Source organism: Miniopterus schreibersii (genome assembly GCF_964146895.1).
Source record: "Miniopterus schreibersii genome assembly, chromosome: 12".
NCBI lineage: Eukaryota > Metazoa > Chordata > Mammalia > Chiroptera > Miniopteridae > Miniopterus > Miniopterus schreibersii.
This window is the reverse complement of record NC_138112.1, coordinates 33069939-33095688: the sequence shown is the minus strand read 5'-3', so window position 1 is coordinate 33095688 and position 25750 is coordinate 33069939. Positions and strand designations below refer to the sequence as shown.

At 39.1% G+C, this 25750-nt stretch overlaps 1 protein-coding gene across 4 annotated transcripts in view; it reads right to left on the bottom strand.

Annotated features, from left to right (window-relative positions):
• The window catches only part of PAK1 (p21 (RAC1) activated kinase 1), a 118808-nt gene that overhangs the window by 1416 nt on the left and 91642 nt on the right, over positions 1 to 25750 (bottom strand). For all 4 annotated transcript variants that reach the window (XM_081154771.1, XM_081154772.1, XM_081154770.1 and 1 more), the window contains exons 7-14: positions 24176 to 24350; positions 21992 to 22055; positions 18737 to 18785; positions 14102 to 14214; positions 10786 to 10903; positions 7697 to 7796; positions 6499 to 6695; positions 3067 to 3204 (exon numbers count right to left, since the gene is read on the bottom strand). In XM_081154771.1, coding sequence (XP_081010897.1) covers positions 3067 to 3204; positions 6499 to 6695; positions 7697 to 7796; positions 10786 to 10903; positions 14102 to 14214; positions 18737 to 18785; positions 21992 to 22055; positions 24176 to 24350 — 954 coding nt within the window. The remainder of the gene's footprint in view (positions 1 to 3066; positions 3205 to 6498; positions 6696 to 7696; positions 7797 to 10785; positions 10904 to 14101; positions 14215 to 18736; positions 18786 to 21991; positions 22056 to 24175; positions 24351 to 25750) is intronic.

Below are 25750 nucleotides of genomic sequence, written 5' to 3'. Positions count from 1 at the left end.
TAAGATGTTAAGGGCATCCATGTTTGCACAAGATGCTACCTGGAGAGCTTCAGATTATCCCCAAATTCAAGGGCATCTTTAAAATATAACAAACCATTTTGGAAATGGTTTTGAAAACCTGTTTAGCAGTATCTACCTTCAACTAAACACAATCTATCCTATATCCCATTAATTCCACTCCTAGGGGTATTTCCAAGAGAAAGGAGTTTGTGTATCCACCAAAAGACACACGTAAGAATGTTCATAGCAGCTTTACTTCTAACAGTCATAACTAAAAAGAACCCAAGTGTCCAAGAGAACAGAAGAATGAATAATGTTATGGTCATAAACTACTACAGAGAAAATTACACAGAAATAAAACATAATAATCGATACACTGACATGAAGATGAATCCCACAAACATTATGTTGAGTGGAAGAAGCCAGATACAAGAGAGTTTATATTAGGTAAGACGAAACTATGGTGATAATCAGAATTACAATTACCTCTGGGGGAAGGTACTGACTAATACTGACTCAATGGTAATGGCAATACTGCATTTCAGGAGCACTGATCTCATCATTTGTTGTGCTATCCTTGAATCCAGTAAGGCTAATTAATCCAGTAAGGACTTGATCAATAGCTTGGTCCTTTCCCAAATCACTTTCACTGGGCTGTACTCTGGGCCATATCCCCAACTTTGAAGAAGATCATTTTGGTGAAAACACCATATGAAAACTGTATCTACATTTTCAGTAAAACTGTTAAAAAAAAACAATTCTTTATGTAAGTCAAAGTCTCTTAACTAAAAATGACTTTCCCTACATTTAGGTGTGAAAAAAGCTTTGTGCCTTGAGGATGGGAGATGTTTCTTTAATTCTTGATAAGAAATACAGGAACTATCACATTTCCTTTTCTGTCCTGACTACCAGACAGCTGAGAACCAAATCTGATGTTTAAACAAAACTATTTAACTCAAATTATTTGCATATTTGATTTTATTTTTTTTTTGCCATTCTTATAAGTCCCTTTTTAATCACTCTGTATATGTGTATAGACACACACATATAGAAACATATATACATTCTTTGCTAGAAGTTGCTTCAACTTCCTTTTGGACAGAGATAGGACATAAAGAGGTACTGAAGTACAACAAGTTATGATTGTCATGGAAGGAATAAAAGATGTGGCTAAATCATACAGATACGAATTCCAACATAACATCTCATGTACTTCTGTTCACATATGTGTTTGCACAGCAGAAATAGATGTGAAGCTTTCATTACTTAAGATTCTGAAAGTTGTGGTTTTAAATATTTACACTGTACAGTAACAAGTTAAAGAGCCATGTCCTCAGATGGCATGTCCTACAACCCTCTGAGCTGAGAAAGCAGCATGATCAAATACCCAAGCGGGAGGCTTCAGTTTCCTTCTCTATATAATGAACAAAGTTGACTGGACAAACCCTAAGGCCCTTCCAGTTTTACTACTCTTTGAGCCAAAAGACTGGTGGCCAAGAACACACAAACTTGAGAGCCTAATGAACACAGGCTGAAATCCTGGATTCACTGCTTATCGGCTATGTAATCATAGAAAAGTTACTAAGTGCTTGAACATTCAGTTTTTTCACTTGTAAAAATGGGAATAACAGAAGCTATAACTCTCAGGGTTGTTATAAAGTACAGATGAAAAATATATAAAGTGTTTAGTGCCTAGAGTAAGATAAAGAGTCCGTATACTGCATTTATTATTAGTTATATTATTATATCAGAAGAAAACTCTTGAGGGCGCTAATCTTCCAATAACTACAATCTGGTACCTAATTAACAATATCTTAGCCAATCACAGGCTTATCATAGTATTTGCACATTTCCCAATGCCCAGGGTTTCCAGAACAAACCTCATATGAAAGGCAAAGGGATCCTATTTTTACTACCTGTTCTAAGGGGATTTTAGTCCCAAAGGATTCTAGAGACTACTGGGTTACACTTGGCAGAACCCAGATCTCATATCTAATAGACAGACCAATGCTCTGTAACCAGTAACCCCAATTACAAAGAAATGCTAAATATGTTCCAGAGGGAACATTTCAATTTAAGCAATTCCATTCAATTTAACAAATTTTTTCTAAGTACCTATTCTGAATTAGGTCCTAGGTATAAGAGGAGACCCAGAGATTAATAAAATGGAGGTTATAATCTAGTAGGGGAAACAGATGTTTATAAGTAACTTTAATGCAAGGCAGTACGATAGGTCCTATTCTGCTTGGCCCTGCTTAGTTGCTCTTGGTCCTCATGATACAAAAATAACGAACAGTGCAATCCTGCAGATTACTCACTGTCATGAAGTTACAAGTGATGCTTATTATTAAATCACCATAGGCAATGTAGTAAAATACACTAGTAATAAGAAACTGTACCTGAAGCATAAATGTTAAATACAAATAATGTGGCCTGCTAAAGGTAGTTTTTGCAACCATATAAAGTAACTACGCTGTATTTTCAGGATTAAGCGGGGGGGTGGTATAAAACACCTGGTAAACCCCCAACTTTAGGCTTCCCCAAGCCTGGCAGAATCTCACTGCCACCATCTGGGTGGGTTTCCATGAAGAAACTGGGAAGACGTGAAAAGCTGCACTCTATCCCCTAAACTTATGTCCTCTGGTATCCTTTACTGAAAATGCATCTTTTGAGCTTATCTCCCAGTAAAATATAACTTTTGTAATATTTGCATATCAGAGAGCTTCTCCCCAAGACTCAACCTCTGCTAAACTGAATGAGGCAGAACAAAACAAGCACTAAAGAAAGATACGGGCGAAGTTCAATAGGAGGTCAGAAAGTAGATTTTTAAGCTGAGCCTAGGAGTATGTAGAATTTTAAGAGGCTGAAGAAGAGCCTAAGGGAGTAATAGGAATAAAGGCCCAAGATGAAGAAGGTTAAGGAGCTAGGAATATAGGTTGAGTGAGGAAAGTGGTAGGAGAGAAGCCTGGTTCTATAATAACTAGTACCTCACAGACAAAAATGAAGCAAAAAAGGCTTGATTTAGTGATTCCAAAAACCAGGTGCTTGCCTGCATAGACCAGTTACCTGTAACAGCTCTTTAGCTGAACCTCTCTTCTCCACATCCATCTCAAGGCAGCGGTTCAGAAAGTCTCGGAAGATAGATGACAGCTTCTCTGGGTTCTGAAGCTCTGGGGTCCCATTGGTGGCAATGAGGTACAAGGCCTGAAAACACAAGTGGAAAATCACCTTAGGTTCCAAATGAGGTCCTCACTTGGTCCCAGAAATGCCCTCTAGAAATATGGTCAGCTGCTTGATGCCTCCAGGACACAAAGAGGCAGCTTTGGTATACTGAAAAGAATATGACCTAAGGATCTGGTTTAACATTAAAATGCCATGTGACCATGTGCAGCCAGTGAACTTCCAACTTCATCTGTAAAATAGGGACAATAACAGTGCTAACAGTGCTTATTCCACATGTCTGTAAACACAGAACAAGACAGTATATTGGAAAGCACTTTGTAAACTTATGAAGTGTGTTACAGGGCCAAAGGCTTATTATTATTCTTGATTACAGATCTACAGGGTTTATTATTCATTTAGCCTGATGAGTTACACATCTGCCCATTTGCTGGAGGAAATTATTACTTGTTTCTTCAGTAATAATTTCTCAGACACTTAAGAACTGTTTTCTTCCAGCAGGAAAGGAATATGAAAAGAAAGTGTTCTGTAAAGCAGCAACCTGTTTTACTGTTGCCTTCCTGGTCCCCTAACATGAAGCATCCCCTGGGAAAGGTAGAAAACACACACACACACACACAAAGAAGCACACAGTAATACTAAACCTTTTCAAGCACTCAACACTTTAATTCACAAAGCACTTACAAAGCATTATCTCATTTAATAACCACAGTAACTCGAGATAATAGGACAAGAATTATCATCCCCATTTCCCAGATAAAATCCAGAAACATAAAGTGATATGCCTGGGATCTCACTGTTCATACGAGCTCATGTCCTCTGATTCATATACCAGTCTTATTTTCATCACACCCTACTGATCATCATTTTCAAGGTCACTCTGAGATGTGGAAGATGAGTGGTATGTAGATTCAGAGGGCAAAGCTGGAACCAAAGGGTAGTTTCAATTTGGTGCACTGAAACACTTTCCAATAAGAGGTGTCCAGTTAAGATTAGATGGACACCTATCAGTGACAACACACAGGGGATTTCTGCACTGGATGGGAGGTTAGAATAAATGAAAAAATAAAATCAGAATAACTCTCACATTTACCCATGACCAAAGTGACCAACCTATTAGCTTCTGTATTCATGTACTCTACTTTCCCTCTCTTATTACAATGGATAAATTGTCCTTATGCAAATCCAACACTCTTTCAGTACTTGATCCAACTCATCTCATCTACTTAAGGACATCACTCCTACAGATGTCACTTCTCCCTTGTATAAAACCATTTTCCTCTTCACTAGATCATTCCCATCAGCACACAAACATGCTATAATATCTTTAAAAAAAAAAAGAGCCTGGCTGGGGGTGGCTCAGTGGTTGAGCATCAACCTAGGATCCAGGCAATCGGGGTTCCATCCCCAGTCAGGGCACATGCCCGGGTTGTGGGCTCGATCAATCACTCTCTCATCATTGATGTTTCTATCTCTCTCTCTCTCCCTCTCCTTTCCTCTCTCTGAAATCAATAAAGATATATTTTAAAAAATAAAATAAAAATAAAAATAAAAATAAAAGAAACCCTCCCTCAACTCCAAGATATTGTTCAATTTCTCTGTTCTCTAAAGAGAAAACTCCCCCAAAACAACTGCTTATACATACCATCTCAACTTCTTCTTCCACTCTTGTGAATTTACTCTAATTAGGCTTTCATTCCCATCACTCTACTGACACTGATCATCAAGGTCATCAGTAACCTCGACACTGACAAATCTAATATTTATTTCTCAGTTTTATTATACACAACCTAGCAATCATATGTGATACATCCTCCTTGAAACATTTTCTTCTCTTGGCCTCCAGGACACATATTGCTCAGTTCTCCTCCCATTAGTGAAGGCAACTCCTTGGTCTACGTTGCTAGTTTAGTTTCTCCAACCTCAAACACAAGAGTACCCTAGGGCTCAGGTCTCAAACCTCACTCCCTAGGTAAGTGATCTCATCTATCATCTAGTTCTAATTTTTAAATATGCTGCCTATATACTACCTACTAATAAATTTATATTTATAGTCTTGACTTTTTCCCTTGAACTCTGAGCTCATATGCCAATCTACTCAATATCTCCACTTGCATGTCTAATAAACATTTCAAATTAACACATCCAAAAACAACTACCTGCTCTTCAACCTTCTCAGTAAATGGCAACTCAATTTTTTCTGCAATTAAGGCCCCAAATCTTCTAGTCATTGTTGATTCCTCTTTCTGACATTCAATGAACCTTGTCAGCTGTATGTTCACAATGTTCCTGAGTCCAAACACTCTTCACTTCTCCTATCCACTCTTAACTGAATGATTACAACAGTACCTGTTTATTTTTCATAAAAGCGACCAAAATTATCCTTTTACAACATAAATCAGATCATGTTATGCCTCAGCTCAAAATCCTCCAATGGCTTCCAATCTCTTACAGAATAAAAGCTAAGTTCACACAATGGCCACAAGTTCTTATGTGATCTGGCTCCCTGCTAGGTCTGTGGCCTTATCGACCGTTCTCCGCCCTCACTCACTTCCGGATCCTGGCTCCTTGGTTTCCCCTGCATACAACAAGCATGTTCTCAGATTAAGTCCTCTGTGTACCTGATGCCTGGAAAACTCTTGGGTTAGATTAATCTCATAGCTTCCTCCTTTACTTTCTTCAGGTTTCTGCACAATTAACTTGTACGAAAGGACTTACTTCTCTGCCTTAAAAAAAAAAATAGCACACTTCTCCCTCTTTCCCTGATTATTCTCTTGAACTCCTTACTCACTTCTTCTTTTTCAACTGATTTTAGAGGGAGGGAGGGAGGAAGAGAGGGAGAGGAGAGGGAGAGAGAGAGGGAGAAACATCTATGTGAGAGAGAAAACTGATAGGCTGCCTCCTGCACGCGCCCTGACTGGGGATCAAACCCACAACCTGGGTATGTGCCATGACGGGGAATCAAACCCGCCACTTTTTTGGTGCACAAGACAACACTCCAATCGAGCCACACCAGCCAGGGCTTACTCTGCCTTTTTTCACAGCACTTACCTTCTGTTACTGTATATTGATTTGTTTTATAATATTAAAACATTTTATTACACATGATAGAACTCAATTGTTGAACACGATAGTAAATTAATGAATGACTACTAATATCCCTTTTCTTTGAGCATTTATACTTCAAATTCAATAGTGCCTGGTTTTATCCAGAAAAGAGAGATCCAGGCTGAAAGCCATAGAGAAGAGCCTGAGTCCCATTTCCCGGGACTAAAGACAACAGCCCAAACATCTTGAAATGGGACTAGCAACACTCACTCTCAAAGGGTTTTCATTGAGGTATGGGGGCTCCCCTTCAATCATTTCGATGGCCATGATGCCCAGGGACCAGATGTCAACCTTGGGCCCATAGGCTTTCCGCGTCACAACCTCTGGTGCCATCCAGTATGGGGTTCCCACCATGGTACTCCGTTTGCTCTGCTCTGGAGTGATCTGGGCACAGAATCCAAAATCAGCTAGAAAAAGAAAAGAAGGAAAGGAATTATATTTAGGGTACTCCTTCATTAGTATTGACTATATGCCTACCCCTAGGTGTCAATCTCCACCTCACTCCCACCTGCTGCAGTCCCTCTCTCTCCAAAGCTGGAATGACATAATTGCCAATTTTGTGTCCCCTGTTCAACCTTGAAAAGAAGTTAGAGCAACATAACAAATATCACCTCTGGCCTTTTACCCGTCCTCAAGCCAGAAGGACTAGGCATTAAAGTCCAAGCTGCCCATTTGAGCCTTGATTACTTGCTCCAAATCTTCTTTCTTCTTGAAAACCATTCCCATATCCCCAAATCTGGCAAGTAGGTCCTTGCTTTACTTCCTGGGCATGAGTCCCAGACTTAAACTCTAACCACCTACAATTAATTAGGCATGGCCCTGCTTTTATCAGTTCCTCACCCTGTGCCCAGAACAGAGACTGAGAACAGTCTTCCCAAAAGCTGCCCATCCACCCATGACACAACCCGTTTGTCTGGACTACTGGTCCTTCACTTTTTTCTGCTTGCAGTTCATTTAAATGACATTGCAATTATATGTTTATTTAAATTATGAGGCCTTTGATAGGAAAGATTATGTTTTCTTACTCATTTTTTTATTCTCAGAGGGTCCAGGATATAATAGACATTTAATAAAAGTTTGCTAAATGACAAAAATTACACTAAATTCGTTTTTGTAATTATGTATTTCACGTAAACTGAGAACTACTTGAAGACAGGCAAAAGCATCCTCAGTGTCCATCAGGAGACGTAGCACATAATGGGCATTCAGTACATTTTTTTGGCTAAATGTATAAATGAATGGGGGGAGGGGGAATGACACCCTATATAGCGCTGAGAAATATAATGATCCTGCATATCCCAGGAAATAAATAGACTCTCTGGTGAGTCCTGTAGCTACTATTATATGAATACTGTTCCACAGGAGACAGGGTTCCACAGGGAAAAGAAGTATTATCACTCCTACTCACTTAGCTTGACAGAGCCATCCATTCCCAACAGGATGTTGTCACTCTTGATGTCTCTGTGAATGACCTGGTTGGAATGTAGAAACTCCAAAGCCTGCAGGCACTATTGAAGTGATGTGGGGAGAGGAAGGAAAAAAAGACATATAATATGAAGATTTACAGAAAATCAGCTAATCCTATCTCCTAATTCTATGATAAAGGAAGTGAGGCCCTAATGAGTAAGAGGACTTGTCCCAAATCAGTAGCATAGATAGGTCTAGACTCTAGTTTTCTGTCTCCTGGCTAAGTATTCTTCTAACACTCCATGCTGCCTTATACCTTTCTTATATCTTGTTATAACATACCTTGTAATAGTTTTCTTTAAGTACATGAGTTCCTCCAATATATTTTGGAGTTTTTTACAAAACATTAGATACTTGGCAAAGAACCTGAGGCCCCCAAAAAACTACTGAGGAAGAATGGGAAGGATCTTATAATGATAAAACTGTAGAAAAGTGACAAATAAGAGTCATATTTGGGAAACCAGCATCTGGAACTAATACTAGAAGCACTGAAGTTAGGAGGACAATCTCATTTTGGTGAGGAGGTCATTTATAGTTTTGGGTATGCTGAATTTTATATACCTATAACATTTGTAGACAAATGTCCAGTAGGAAACTAAACATATGAGTCTTAAGTTCTATATAGAGGCCTGGACTTGAGATAAATATTTACGAGTCGTTTGTGAAGAAGTGATTTTTTTTTCTTTTTAATTATAGAAATGGTTGGAACTGGCAAGTGTTATAGAAGGTAACAGGAGAAGAAAAGAACTTTGGAAAACACCTATACTTAGCAGGCAAAATGAATAACATAGAGACTGAATGGAATAATGAAAGTGCCTGGTTCTGCCACTACCTGATGGACAAAATCACTCTAGACACATCATTACCCCCTTTGGGCTACTGTCTTCCCATTTGTAAAATGTGAAGATCAGAAAAGATAACCTCAGGTTTGCTATCAAATCTACTAGGTTAAGTCCAGAACCCAAAGCTAAAATTTTAGAAGCTTCTCCCAAATGAAAAATAAAGATACAAACCAATTGGAAAAAATTACTTAAATGTCCTCAAATTAATACTTTATTTCTAAAAACACACTAATGACTAAATTAAAAACAAACCAATATCCAAAAGAGGCTATTCCTATAAAAGAGTTGTTTTCCTTAGGAGGCTGAAGACCCTGCACTCTGGATGTTAAAAATTATGATCAAAAAGGATGGTTTCCAGAAACCTGAACCCTCAGGCACTGCTGGCAGAAATAAAAAATTGTATAGTCACTTTGGAAAACAATTTGGCCATTCCTCAAAATATTAAGCCTACAAGTTCCACTCCTAGGCATATACCCAAGAGAAATTAAAACATACATTCAACCAAAAACTTGTACATGAATGTTCATAGCATTATTCATAATAGCCAAAAAGTGGAAATGACTCAAATGTCCATCAGCTGATGAACACATAAATAAATGGAATCTGGTTTGTTAATAAAAGGAATAAAGTACTGCTATATTCTATAACACGGATGGTCCTTCAAACCATTATGCTAAGCGGAAGAGCCAGTCACAAATAAGCAAATACTGTATGACGGCACCTATATAAAATGTCCAAAACAAGCAGATCTATAGACAGAAATAGGTTATTGGGTTGCATAAGGCTGAGAGGGCCAGGACGCAGGGTGAGGGGAAAGTAACTGCTAATGAGTATGGCGTTTCTTTCGGGGTAACAAAATTGATTTCCTCAAGTACACATGCATGTATTTTCAAGCAGTAAAAGTGGGTTCCTTGGGTGAGTGAAAAACATCTTAGATATTACAATGGTTTGTGGTTCCCAAAGGGCACAGTACATAAACAGATATACAATATATTTATGATATTAAAATTTCATGGGCACATAATTAGGAAAAAAAAAGTCTTCAAAAGACTCTTTGCGGTGGGGGGAGAGGTAATGGAGAAAAAGCTGAGAAACATTAGTGGTACAAAAAAGAAGTCAGATCTAAGAATCCCAAACCCGTGTTAATTCCATTAACCTACTGTGCTTGTCCTAGATCGCATGGTTTTTAATGCAAAGGTGATATTTTCTAGGACAGTATTGATTTCACATGGTTGTATATTTCCTAAATTGATTAAATATACAACTACATAAATTCATCTGTACGCCTCCAGATGTGCTGCATCATGAAACCCCAATCATATATTAGACTCATCCCCATAAAACTCTGAACCTAATATAATCTTCTACTCTCTCTTTCCCCAATTCCCAAACTTTTCTCTGGGCTCTTGAAAAGTTCCAGCCTCATAATCAGCAAAACACCCAATATCCTCAACTTCTCTGAATACTCCCTTCATCTTCTTGCTCTGATGAAAATGCAGCTATCCTCTGTGTGCTGCTCATGGAGCCCTTGTGGAAGCTTTTCTCTGCCCTTCTTACACCAGCACATTATACAACTTAGACATTTAATAGCAATGAGAAGAAAGGAGAATACCTATTTAAGCTTTGCGTTCTATTTCTTTTGCCTGGATATATTTTACCCTAGATTTCAGCTTGGCTTACTTTTTCATATCATTCAGATCTTTATTCAAATCTATGCAAAGCCTTCTCTGATGACTCTGTCTAAAATAGCGCTTTCTCTGTCACCACCTTCCGACTCTGCTTCATAGGAAACTTCATAGCACATCAAAAAAGCAGGAAAGCAGAATAAAAATATAATTAAAATATATATCCATATAAAAGAGATAAAAGAAAATATTGCAAAGTGTTTTACAGCAGTTATCTTTAAGGGTTGAAATTATGAGTGACTTATTATTTAGTACTTTCTACTTTTTCTACAATGGGTACATAATTTTATAATCAGAATAAAGTTATCTTTAAAGAAAATATCATGGTGATAGAAATTTCAGAACAGGTATAATAAAAGAATGATGGGAAAGTCTTACTTCGCATCTAATTTCTCCCACCTGCACAGTGCCCAGCCTGAGATCCCACCAGGTGTAGAACTTTGACAAACATGACAGAACATGACAGACATCCTGCTGAAGGCTGGTTTGGCCACTGGTCTTACCTCACGGCAAACAGCTGCGATCTGACCTTCATCCATGCAGGTTTCTGTCACCACATCTGTCAAAGAGCCTCCAGCCAAGTATTCCATGACAACCCACAGCTCATCTCCCACGAGGTAACTGTGGGATAACGGATAAGAAGGAACAGAAGACACTGAGCCATAGCGCTGGATTTCAGACTAAGCATATCCACAGAGTGAACCTGCATTTCCATAAGCTCTGGAAGAGTCTAGGGTTCTGTTTTCTGGAGAAAAGCAGAATCTGGAGGACAGAATTACTAACTTAATATTTGTTAAGAATCCACCCAGAGAAGATAAAGCGGACTATTCTGTGAAGCCCCAAAGGGTAGAATTAAAGATCACTTATATAAATATAAAATTATATTTCATGACAACACAAAGTAATGCTTCCTAAAATTAGACATGATTCCCACACCTCTAGAAGCACCAAAGCAGAGAGCACCCAACCTTGACAAAGACAGGATGTGGAGTCCATGGTACCGATATTAGGAAAGTCACTAAACCTTGAGAGTTCTACTAGATCTGAGACCCATGAGACCAAGTACTGGGTGTTGTTCAAAACTCTACCCCCAGAATCCGGCACAGTTGATGCCAATATTTACTGAAGAAATGAATGGGTAAAATAAAAAATAACTATAAATATTAAAAGAATTAATGGCTATAAAAGCTATTTAAAAGCTGTAAAGTGTTATACACATAGTCATCACGCTGGCAACAATCTCCAGTATCTCTGATTCCAGGAATGGAATGAATCCAGCAAGGGCTGCAGAGCCAAAGTCTCTTCTGGTAAGCCGAGGGCTGCCATTTAGTACTGTCTCCCTAAAGAGATTATGAGTTTGACAAGAGTTAGAGCCCACAGTCTCACTGACGGATAGGGTCACTCAATCCTGTTATGTGATAAATAAAAAGATCATTTAGCCAGTCTTGTAGTATCCTCAACTGTAGAATAAGACAAATAAAAACAAGGATATCTCAGAGCCCTACAGACTCTTCTGCTAGCGTCAAAGACGTTAGATTGGCTTGGCTTGAGCTGTGTGCTATGTCACCTTCTCTTCATCTGGCCACTGGGGCTACTGCTGGGTAGATGGGGACACTGCCAGGGGGTGGAAATTTTATTCTCTTGACTATGAGACTATGAATCTAGTACTCCTTCCATAAGATTCTGTATTCTTTATAATTAAAAGTCTTATAGTTTTTTAATTTCCATAAAGAATAAATATGACAAATTAAGTCTTTCTTCAACAATCTCTTTTGAGAGAGAAGACTATGGGGACTTGGACCGAAAGAGAACTCAGGACTGGTATAAAGTCCTCCTCGGACGTGAACCTATTTCTTCCCTGACACAAAAAAAAAAACCTGTACATTTATGGCCTCTCTCCCAGAACATCAAAAAGACATCTGTCAATTTGGACTCACTGGGGGAGAAATATGAGGGTCCAAGAGACTATCTGCAGACACTTACAAAGCAGAGTCCATTTACCTGGGCACAGATCTAAAACAATGCAAGTCCAGATTCAGGTTGTGCTGAACACTTTGTAGCTACACACTGTGCCAAGGTACCTTCAAAAATCACAGCTTTGAGTAAAGCCTCAGAGCATCACGTATTTGGAGAAGAACAAATATGGATGAAGTTCTCCTCTGGGACAACCCAAAAAACAACATACTCTCCACTGCAATTCCTTCACTGAACGCTCAGGTTAAGGCCACCCACTTCTGTCCTCCCACAGGAGCTCCCATGTACTTTTTTTCTACAGTAGACTAGAAGCTATTTGAGGGTAGGGACTGAGCTTTATTTACTTCTGATTCTACAGTTTAAGCTTCTGGATACACCAGCAAAGGCATAATCAATAAATTTATAAATCTTCTAATCCTATTCCCAGAACACAAATTTCTTCAACAACGTGGTCATGCATTTTACTGTTTAGTTACCTCCAGCGATGAGGAACTCACTATTTTATGGGATAGGCCGTACCCGTATTGGACAGCTTTCATTCTGCCTTATCCTGAGCCCCTCATAGAAATACATCTGGTATACTTATAGCCTTCAGTAGTTTGTCCAAGCTATATTCTCTGTAAAATAAGTTCTTAAAAGAGATGAGAAGGTAATAACTTTCAGAGGATTCTTCAGAGCCAGTCACGAGCCACATCATACACAATCATCTCCCAAAAGGACAAGGCTTTGTTCTCTACAGCTATCAACATCATGTGCTGGGGAGGTCAAAGTCCAACTCCTTTCCTCTTTAAAGATACTGAAGCTTACCTATGTTTTGGATGCAAAACAAGAAATCTGGCAGAAATGAAATCTAGTTGGCAATGCAATATATAAAGAATAAAGGAATTAAAGTCCAAGACTTAATCCAGTATCGCCTCCCCCTGTGCTGTCTCTGAAACCCAGGCAAGCATTTTCTTTTTTCATATATGGGAGAAAAGAACATGACATGATGAAAAGGGCATGATGTTGGTGCTAGGAATACTCAAATCCAAAACCCTCATTTGCTACTTACTGACTTACTGGTCTTGGACTAGTTACTAACTTCTATGTACCTCAGTTTCTTAGATAATAAACTCAATCTCACAAGTAAAGTGTAACACAAATGCTAGCTACAACCACTATTATTATGTTAAGAACAGAATTCTGATGGACTGAAACAACAGGCTGAAAAAATCAAAATGAGATTTAATGAAGACATCTAAAATATTCTGCGTTACCAGCTTAATGCAAGCTCGTTTAAAAAAAAAAAAAAGGATCAGGGATTTTCACTGACTATAAACTTACTAAGGGTCAACAATGAAACAGGCCTCCTAAATAATGAATGAAATCATGAAATCATGAATGAAATCATCAGGCTGTGCTGCATTTAGAAGAAAGTTAAAGTCCCACTCTGCATTCTGGTCAAACCCGAAATAAAAATACTGAGTGTCACATTTTACGAGAATACAGACAAGCGCAGAAATTATTCAGGGGGGTGAATATGATGAGAGATGTGGGGTGCAGAATGATTTAAAGGCCTACAGGTCTGACCCAGGCAGATGGGCTCAAGGGCTTCCCTAAGGCAGAACAAACAGTACTATGACCAGCTGTTAGGAGCTACAGAGTTGTAGGGGTCAGCCTAACCCAGAAAGATTGTGAAGCAGTCAGAGGTGTCCAGCAATATGCAGGGTCAGAGGCACACAGCGAAGCATCACAGACAGTTCTTCAATGGAGACAGTTCTGAGTGCTGGTGCAGGCTTCTCCTTTAACAATTCCACCATCCATCATTCCCAAAGGCCCTGTCTCTCGGACAGGACTTGTCCATACCTGTCCAAGTAGTTCACAATATTTGGGTTCTTATTTTCCCTCATGACCAGGATTTCATTAATAATCAGCTCTTTCTTCGGCTGCTGCTGAAGGTTCATCTGCTTAATGGCCACCTGAAATCAGAGTATATTCAATACGCAATTAGAGTTACTCAGCATTTACTGAGCATCTACTAAGTACCAGACCTTAAACACTAAGCAGACAGAGATGAATAAAATATAGACTCACCTTTGGAGAATTTACAACTTATTAACAAGACCAGTGGTACACAATATGAGGTCTCCAGACCAGCAGGATCAACAATATCTGGAAACTTGTTGGAAATGAAAATTTTCAGGCCCTACCCGGACCTACTGAATCAGAAACTCCGTATTTTCATAAACTCTCCAGGAGATTCTTTTTTTTTCTTTTTTATATATTTATTGATTTCAGAGAGAGGGGGGAGAGAAAGAGAGATAAACATCAATGATGAGAGTCATTGATAAGCTGCCTCCTGCACGCCCCAGACTGGGGATGGAGCCCGCAACCCAGGCACGTGCCTTGACCAGGAATCAAACCGCGATCTCCTCAATCCTAGGCCTATGCTCAACAGCTGAGCCACGCCTGGCCAGGCCTCCAGGAGATTCTGATATATACCAAAGTTGGAGAATCAAGTTGCTACTAAATAGTTATATTAAAAAAAAAAAAAACTTTTAAGACAGTCACAGTATAAAAGAGGTGTGCTATAACAAAAGTCCATACAAAGTGCTACAGAAATACATGTGGCAATGTAGAGAGGCCTTCAGAAAGGGTGAAATGACTTTTGAACTTGGTATGGAAAGACAAATCAGAGTGGACCAGGTTAAGAGAAAAGAGATAAAGGTAAGATCCCTATAGTACTTGTGTATAAAAAAAGATATTGATAGGCTTTTTGTCTATAGAAATAAATCAGTTTCCACATAAAACAAATAGAAGGTATACGTTAGTTTCCAAGGCACTTTTGTATCCATCTTTTCTGTGTCAGGTACTATCTAAGGTATTCTCAAGTTTATTTCATTTAATCCTCAGAGATACTAAATTCGGCATTACTACTGACCCTTTCTGACAGATAAGGAAATTGTGATTCAGAGAGGATATCTGACTTGCATACATATGTCTGAAGGGCAACACACTAATCTGAAGACATATTATATTAAATATAGTAAGCCCTTATAACACATGTTAAGATTTGGAGCCATAGGAATGCCTTTGGAGTTCCCCAGGCCATCTTGAAGGATGGGACAGTACTTATGAACCTCACAGAAGTCACTGCTGGCAGCAGAAAGAACAGAGGCAGGCAGAGGATAACATAGAGGCAGTGGCAGGACACCAGGGATCGTTTGTAATAGCTACTATGGCCTAGGCTACATGCCCTTCACCGAATCAGATCCCTCCTATTCACGCCAGCAGACAGTGCTCCTATAACAGAAAAGGAACCGGACTTGAACTCTGATGACCTAAGCTCTAGGGCTGAGTCTGCCACTTACTGAACTTGACCAATCGCAAGCTCTCTAAGCCTCCGTCTCCCCACCAATACACTGAGGCAAATAATACCAACTCTGACTCCCTTGCTCACAGGTTTGTTCTGAGGACTAAATGAGATAGTGGCCAATGTGTTACTCATATACAAAAAGACATTTAAATAATAAAGGCAACAATGGAAATGTTAATCATAGTAATGACTGCATTTGATAAGTACCCGGCACAGAGCAGCAAGAATGACAACATCAACGGGAACAGCAGCAAAAACCAACCACCCTCCCACTTCTACTGTTTATTGAATGTCTACTGTGTACTAGGCACCATGTTAGGTGATCTAATTACATTATCTCAGTAAAACCTAACAACAACCCTGCCAAGTAAAAATCATTATCTCCATTTTCAGGTAAGAAAATTGAGGCTTAAGACTTACAAGAAAATTGCCTAAAGTCATAATCAATGCCCACAGGGCCATATGACTCCAAAGCCTCTTCTAGTCTGTTCTATTCGATGTATTCCCTCTAGAAAAATGGGCTTGAAAAATAATTGTTGAGCGTAGGACTAGGATCCAGGAGACTGGGGTTCGATTCCCGGTCAGGGCACATGCCCGGGTTGCGGGCTAGGCAGCCGATCAATGACTCTCTAATCATTGATGTTTCTATCTCTCTCTCTCCCTCTCCTTTCCTCTCTCTGAAATCAATAAAGATATAAAAAAATAATAATAATAATAATTGTTGAATCCGTCACTGGAGGACTTCCCAGCACTAACATGCTAATCTTCCTATAGGTGACAAACAATAGCTCTGTTCTTCCCAGCTGGATAGCCCCCAATAAACACTCACTCACAGTCTGAGAGTATCTTGCCAACTCCACTAAAGATTTATACTCCCTGGGGCAGGAAATGAGGCCTTCCTGACCACACTGCATTAGCCACCCTAATGGACTCGCTTCCATTCATAGTTTTATAACCACAAGGCAGGCACATAGTTAAGTCAAGTTTCTGTGTCCTGTGGCCAGCTTCTCACACATGCAGCCTCCAGGCCTTCCAGGAACTGCCCACCATGAGCCTGCCTCCCATTAAGGGTTATAAGTCCCAGGAGGCCAGAAACATGACAAGGGGCCCTAGTGTCTAACCTGAGCTCTGCGGTGGCCAAAGCACAGGTTTAGGTTTTAGAATCAAAAGTTTCTAACCCAGTCCTTGCTAACTGTACAACCCTATAAAAGTTAAATTCCCTGAGCCTCAAATTCCTCATCAGTAAAAAGGAAATACTATTACCTACCTCACAGAGTTCTTTTTAGGACTGGTATAACCCCTCTTTTCTATCTCTGCCTCCAATTTACCATATTTAAAATTGGCACAATTATTTTAACACAGGTTCCTGTTAGCACTATAATACTTTGACATGGACACAATGGAAAGTGTGGTCTCTTGCATTTATATATGATTTGGGGGGTGGGAGTGTCAAACCATTTTGTTGAGGGCCTTTGGGAGAGGGTGGATGGGCTGGGAGGACAATGAGTTCCACCATCCTCAGCCAGCCCCGATCTCCCCGCCTTCACGGCAACAGAAAAGCTATTTAGACAGGGTTTTAACGTCTTAGTGTTTGCATGGCATTGAATCTCTCACATAGTTCTTCTTAGCACTAGGTGTGGCATACAGCAAATGTTCAGTAAAGGCTATATAGAATAAATATGTACAAATAAAACTTAATATGTAATTCTTAGTTTATGATGTATTTTCACATGCATTGCTTTACTGAATTCTTTCAACACTTGTGTGAGGTACGGATGTATATCTTATAAATAAATTAAAGTCAGGCTCAGAGAGGTCAAATGACTTGCCCAAGGTTCTATAAGTAGCTAAAGGTAAACATTTAAGTTGTTAAAATCTTACCTCAAAGAACAATTAATAAATCCTTAACCATAATGACGATATTTTTTTTAAAGTTGACTCACCCTCTACGGAGCCTCAATATTTGGCTTAGACCCTTGTAAAAGACTCCCGATAGTGCAGTGAGAGATATCCTGTCCCTGTGAACCATGATGACTTCTCCACTGTACCAGAGGATTTCAACCACCAAATGATATAAGCAGTTCCTAGTAGCCTTCCTCAGAGGAGCCCAACTCTATTTTCATTGGAATAAGAGGTATCTCTCTCATCCCCTGAGCCCCAGTACTCTTTGACCTATGAACATGCCCAGGTAGCTCCATCCACTGCCCACCTGCCATCATTCCTGCTCTGTAACCAAAGAGAAGAATGCACGAGAGCGGGGTGGAGAGGGTCAATGGAGGGGGGAAGAAGGGACCATCTGTAATACTTTCAACAATAAAGATAAATTTAAAATGTTTATGTGTGTGTGTGTGTGTGTGTGTGTGTGTGTTTATATATAATGCAAGGAAACCCCAAGTATTCGATATTCCCTTCATGGCTTCCTTCTGCTGAAGACAAGATCTTGGTCAGCAGGCCTTGGCAGTAAGGTGAGAGTTCTCCCAGATTAATGAAATGAGAAAAACAAAGAGGTGCTTCCAAATGAGGGCTTCAATGGCTACTAAAGTTCTGGGCACAGAGCAATGGAAGGACAACCGGATTATGAGTCAAGAGACCTGTTTAAATATCTTCTGTATTAGATTTCTCTCCCAAGCACCAAACTTGTATAAACAATTATTCACTTGGCAGTTCCACAAAATCACTCGGGCAGCATCCAACTTCTTGAAACCTATAGTTCCAACTTTTTTTCATTTTCCTTAATTAATATCAGTTACTCGTGGGTCATCTTCACATTCAGTCAATCACCAAATTCTGTCAAATCTACCTAAGTGCCTCTCAAATCCATCCACTTCTCCGCTTGTTACGATGCTACCACCTTAGTCCAAACCGTCACCTCCCGCCTGAAGTTACATAATAACCTCCGGACTCAGCTGTTCCATTCTTCTCTCCTCCAGTCTGTTCTCTACACTGTAGCCACGGTGACTTTTTCTAAAATCTGTAGTCTCACACTGTTACTCTTCTGTTTGGTCCTAACCTGCTATAGTAAGAAACTAAAATTGTCCCTATTGAGCTAAGAAGGGTTAAAATTTAACCAAAAATAAAAAGAAACAGTAGAGCTGAAGGAGCAGTAGTTGATAGTAGATACTCACCTCCTGTCCTGTGGCTACATCCATTGCAGTGTACACAGTGCCTGAAGCACTGAAAAACAGGTAGGGGGGAGCGGGGAAAAAAACATAGGTATTAAGTGAAGTGATATTTGTCAAATGCAGCTGTACACACAATCTGGTAATGCAAGTATTAATAATAACAGCAGCAAAAGTACTCATCCCCACTGCCCACCTCTACCTGCTCATATTTGAGACGCAGTATGAATTAGTAAAGAGAATACAGGCTCTAGTATCTGAGTTCTAATCTGAAACTTCTACCTAGTATCTACTAGATATATAATCTTGAGCAAGTTATTCTCTGAGCTTCACTTTCCTCATTTGCAAAGTGAAGATAAGAGTGTATAAGAGAATTTAAATCAATTATTTATGCTATCAAGAGAACATGTGAATTTTATTTTGCAGTTGGTATTATAAAACAGGTTTGTATTTTTCATTTTTTTCAAACATAAAATATTAAATATGCTTTTCAAATACATATGCTCCCAGAAAATTTGATATTTGTACCCCTCACTATACATACATTTATATATATATACATACACACACACACACACACACACACACACACACTGACACACAGACAAAATAAGAGTGAGAGGGAGGGAGAGAAATACTAGGAATAATGCTAGGAAAGTAATCATGTCTACCCTAAATAATTAAAAACCTCATTTTGTGCCTATAACCATGAACCCTGTATATTTGTAGGTGATGATATGCAACAATATTTGTAACTTTACATGTCACATGTCAGATATGTAAAATGCAATTTGAAAAAATTTAATTCCATGTATGGAAGAAAAAAAAAGCATTCTATAAACCCTGAGATTATGCTTCCCAGGGAAGTCAGGACAACTCAGGGAGAAAAGTCATTTGTAAGTTTGCCTTGGAGCTAGAAATTATGGTCACCAGCTTCCTAACCACCACTCTTTAGTTGGGACCCCAGCTATATGCCAAAAAAACTGTGATCATAAGATACGGGCTATCACATAAGGATTGGCTTATTTGTATTGGCAGTTGTTTCCCCACTGACTGATCGATCATCCTAACTCTAGCCATCACCTGTCACAAAGCTGGTGTCTAACTTTCCCTGCCCATCCTACCAGATGCACCATTCTTAAAAGGCCTTGGGGAATGGACATTTTGGGGCTATATCTCTGTGATTACAGAAGTCTAGAAAGCTACTCAGGCTCACTGGTTAGCACTTGATCATTTCTACCTTGAAAACACACGATTAGACATGAACTTTGGAGCAAAAAAAAAAAAAATCTTCAGGCCTTAAAGGGAAGAATAAGCAAAGCTTGTAGTAGCACTAATTCATTATAATTATGTGACATTTGTTTTTTTTTAAATCATGGAATGTGACAGCATCAGCATAGGTGATTAATATTTCATTCCTCCCTTACACTAACAAGACCTGTCAAATAAGCAAGGAAACCACATTTTATAGACTTTGCCTATTTAAGGACCTCACACATCTGAATTAAAAGAAAGTCAGAAGTTTTGGACGTGAAAGGTCCAGAATCTACAATTTCTCTTCCTTAAATTTATGGATGAAGAAACTGAAGTCCAGAGATGGGACCTGACTTGCCTACACTTGTTTGTGTACCTTTCTGCTACATTCTCAATAATGTAATTAGCTAAAGGAAATGCCATATCAGATTACCCTTACTTTCCTCTCAAATGTTAACTACCTTATACCAGTTCAGACTCATGAAAGCATGTCTGGTAGCAAAAACACTCCACCAGGAAAAAAAATGAGATTCACGCAAGTCCAGGGTTGTCTTAAGGATTAAACAATAGATGCAAATAACAAATATAAGCTGTAGAATGCTATACAAATAAAACATCAGTATATTATACAATACTGTGTCTTATTTTCAGAAAACTTTGTGACTTCATTAGCAACATTTTCATTCAACTAACAATGAGAGCTTTCTATAAGCCAGATACTTTTTTTTTCAGTTTCTTTTTAATTTTAGCTATTTCTGTAGGTCTGTAGAAATCTCATTATTTTCCTTTTTCATATAGAAATATAACTTACCTAAAGTAATTTGTACAAATCGTAAGTGAACAAGTTGATGATTTTTCAACATGTATACACCCATGTATTCACCACCAACATCACCCTTTAAGGTTCCTTCATGGCCCTTGCCCAACCAACATCCCACTCTCAGATGCAATAATTTTCCTGGCTTCTGTTAGCATATATTAGTTTTGCCTGTTCTTGAACTTCATATAAATAAAATCATAGAGTATCTGTTCATTTATGTCTGGCTTCTTTTGCTCAAAATAATAGCCACTTTTAAGACATCACAGTATACAGTTGACCCTTGAACAACACAGGGGCACTGACCTCCTGCATAGTCAAAAATCTATGTATAACTTTTGACTCCTCAAAAACGTAACTACTAATAGCCTACTTTTGACCAGAAGCTTTACCAATAACACAGTCAATTAACACATATTTTGCCCGTTATATGTGTTATATACTATATTCTTACAATAAAGTAAGCTAGAGAAAACAAAATGTTAAGAAAATCATAAGGAAGAGAAAATACATGAACAGTATTTATTGAAAAAATTGTATGTAAGTGGACCTATGCAGTTCAAACTTGTGTTGTCCAAGGGTCAACTGCGTTGTATTTTTCTTTGTTTGACTATCCCCTGCTACAGACATGAGGTCTTTGAAGGGAGAGACTGTGTCTGATTTGTTGCTGTAGTCCCAGTGCCTACCACATAACAGGACTCAATTAAGATTTGCTGAGTTCAGTATACTCAGGGCAGCATACAAGATGCAGAAAAGGAACCAGAGAGCAGAAGACATGAATTCTGCCACCCACCTAGAAAAACAGATCCCATTACACTAGCAGAAGGCTCTGCAGTTCAGTGTCTTCCATTTCATATTAGTACTGATAGATCTCAGTACCAGGTAAATAGGGTTAATACGGAAAAGCAGAGCTGTAATTTCAGAAGCATGTTTTATGCTAAGAAAATAAATGGTTTTTCAATTCTCACTAAAGGGATATTTTTAGCAACATGGTCAGCTAATGACATATCTCTCCTATTAAGCATAATTCTGCTGAACCTGAAGTCAGCCTAACATAACACCTTCAGATGGGTGAGGGCTGAAGTGGAAAAAACAAGGTTTATGAGAGGCAAAACAAAAGCAAAATCACATACACTAGTACACATGATTTTAAGTCATTTCTCCAGAGAAAAAAAAATGTGCCTACTAACCCTTGTCCAATCTTCTCAAACCGTGTATATTTCTTCTTAGGATCACCAACACTCACTATGCTCCCTTTAAAAGAAGAGAGACCATGAATCATTTTTTTCCCAAATCAAGATACAAAACAGGTCCCATGTTTCCCCAAACCCTGGAGTTGGCAAATGTACCTCCAATACCCAGAAACCATACTAAGGAGTCCTTAGCTTTCCCCCGTACATTCCATCCAAAAGTTTCATCTCCTTACGCTTTTATTCATAGTAATCTATTCCATTTCTAAACTCCTAACAGCCACTTATTCATTTTAAATTCATTCATTCAATAAACACTTATTCATTTAATATGTTCCTTCCTATGTGCTAAGCCCTATGTTGAGTGCTAGGAATAAAGAGATATATGAGGCAGATAAGACTGTGCTCTCGGAAGCTCAAGTTCATGGAGGAGACAGACAAGCATAAAGTTCCATGAAAGTATAATGATGATTGTGCTAGACAGCCAGGGGGTACAGAAAGAGGAACAAATACAGATTGGACAGGCTTCAGATAGGAAGTGATATCCCAACTGATACAGGGTACGTAGGAGTTAGTCAGGGAGAGAAGCTAAGAAGCAGTTACAGCAAGAAGTACATCAATCAACTGCAAAGACAAAGAGGTATGAGAGAGTTCAGCGGGTTTCATGATTTGCATTCTAGAGATGGTGAAACTGAGGCCCACAGAAAGGAAGATATTTCCTCCTAAGGTCACACAGCAATTTGGTGTCAGGGCTAAGATAAGTTTGGTTTTCAGTCTCCCAGTCAAAAGTGCTTTCTGGTAATACCGATTACTAAGATTTGGTACTTTTCATATACATATATATCATATCTCATTTGATGTACAGAGGAGACAGGTATTAACATCTCCATTTAAAAGATAAGAAAAAAGAGGCCCAGAGAACAGTAGGAAATTGCCCAAGTCCCAATTCTGTGGCAGGGCTGGGGCCTCAACCCAAGTGTCCTTAGCTACCCCGGCAGTCTGCTTTCCATAATTCTAAGTATTAATTTTTTTTCAAAATCTGGTTCAGGCTACATATAGGAGCAAAAAGATGACTAAGTAAGTGGCTTTTCTTATTTCATCATTTCATAAGGGCTCTGGGAAATTTTTAAAGGAGTGATTTTTTTTTTTAAAGAAGTCAAACAAGAATTATAAGGAAGAAATTGAGAGCTGCTAAGCTAGAGAACCAGAAACCTCAGCTTTTGAAAGTAAGGCCACCTCACAGATTTGGCCAAATCGGTCACATCACGTCCTCTTTAGAAGTAAACAGGTACAAAGAATAAACCAAAGGCCCTGCCAAATGATTTTTATCAAGCCCATAGACCCACACTGTTCTTCCTTCTAACATAAACTCTCTTGCAGTTTACTAGAGCACGAAACAAGCTAGATCCCCACTTATGTCCGTTAAAGAAAATAAAATCTTAGCTTCCACCTGAGAGCAAGAGGCAGCATGCTCTAATTACAGGAGCGTTAAGTCATACTCTAACCCCAGCCCTGTCACTTTCTGGCTGTGTGATTTTTGGGCAAGGTATTTAACATTCCTGAGCCTCAAATACCTTAACTGCAAAAAAAAAAAAAAAAAAAAAAAAATGAGGATTATAATGTGTGTCTTCATAAGGCTAATATGAGGGGTAAATGGGGGAAAAAAAATCAAGAAAATACCTTGCTTGTCATTTGGTACATAGCACAAGCCCACAAAATGTTAGTTTCCCTTCCCTCTTTTCCTACAACCAAGATGGCAGATCTGTCTTCTCCTAGGTCAATGGCAAACATACAAATAATATTTTAAAAAATCAATCACAGCACTCTTTCCCACGAGGTATAGACAAGGCCTCAGTCTTTCTCAATACAACATTACAGACTATTCACTAGATAAAAGCCATTTATCATCTCCATAACCCATGCCTAGGTTGAGAGATGCCTCGATCTTGAAGTGAGCTACCCACACTCTCTCTAATGTGGTATCCAATCAGGGCTAGTGAGACAGGGGAGGTGGGAACAAGGGCAGGGTGAGGAGCAGCATAGTTTGTGGCTAAGATATCAAGCCTAGCTAGCCAGCCACATACAGCAAGCCTAGGACTGAGATCTTCATAGCAACAAAAGTCTGTCTTTGTGCTCGACCAATCACACGGCGGAGGAAGGTTCAGAAAGCTACAAAGTGCTTACGTAATTTCTCCAAGATCTCTTCATCAGACATTTTAGGCTTCTTCTTCTGCTTCTCAGTATTCCGGGTCAGAGCATCTGGAGGAGTGGTATTGCTCTCGGTAGGCGAAATGGGAGATGTAGCCACGTCCCGAGTTGGAGTGACAGGAAGCGGTTCGATCACAGACCGCGTGTATACCTGCGTTGTTGGTACAAGAATTTGACAAGGCCAGCCTCTGTTAGCATAGGGAAGCTCAGGAGCCTCTCCTAAATGTGTGTTAGAACATCCACAGAAGAACAAATTCCAACAAATGCATCCCTTCTCCCAGGTCAAAATCTATGTTCCTCCTCCTCTGTGCCAGGCCCGTCCTCTGTGGCTGGAATGGACTTCCTTGCTCTCAAAGGGTTAGTGAGAGTCTGAACACTGAAGATATTCAATACAGGTGGGACAACTCTCAACAGAAATGATTTAAAGGAGTTTCTATCCTTGGATGGAAATCCCCTTCATCTCAAAATTCTATTCTTTCCCAAGCTGAAATGCATATACTGCGTTTGCACTACTATTACAACACATTATCTTCTTTTCAGTTACTCCCTCTTTAAATCCTGAACCCTTGCAGAGAAGGAACTACAATTGTCCTTCTTGAAGGGGCAGTAGGGTGTAGTCATTTGCGCCACAGACTCTAGAACCTGACTGCCTGGGCTTAATCCCAACTCTTATTTTTACCATTTGTATGACCTTAGGCAGGTTACTTAGCTCCTCTGTGCTTCAGTTTCCTCATCTGCAAAATGGTGATACTAATGATACCTATTTTATGGGGTTATTGTAGTAATAATCAATGTGTGAAATGATTGAAATCATGCCCAACTGATATTGAGCCTTTAAAATTTTGCTATTTCTGTTTCCGATTCACTTAACACACATTTACTGAGAATCTACTCTTTGCCTCACTGTACAAAATGCTGCCCCATCCTCTTGTGAATCAAGTCTTGTGAGAAAGTTATAACTACAAGGCAGAAAGGGATAACTGTCATCTAAAAATAAGCAAACTACATGCTACTGAAGTTCAGATAAGTTATACTCCCTTACCCTAGAAGGTCCTTTGAGGCATTTATCAGATTTTTTTCATAAAAATACCACAACTATCTTTTGGCTAGTCTATAAGCTCTATGAAGACAGTGAATGTGTCATTCATCCTTGAGTTCTTGTATCTAACCAGTTGTGTAATAAAAAGCATGCATTTAGATAAATGTTTGATGAATCAATGAATAAATAATGGGATTCATCAGCTGGATCTTGAAGGATAGACAGGATTTTAATAGGAGAGAACTTAAGTCAAGACACTGAGATCAGAGACTAGAGCTTCTTTCCTGACTATACTAGCATAATGTCGTTCTAATTTTCTACTCTTATACCTATAGATAAAGGGTCTCCCTGTCACCTAAGGCTGTACTTTCATGCCTTGTCTTTCTTCTTCAATTCTCCTGACATGGCTCCTTGAGGGTACAAACCCTGCCTTTTCCTTCTCAAATAGTCTCCTTCTTTGGCTTCCAGCACAGACCTGCCCACACAAAAAGGCCACTGTGCTATGGTGGAAA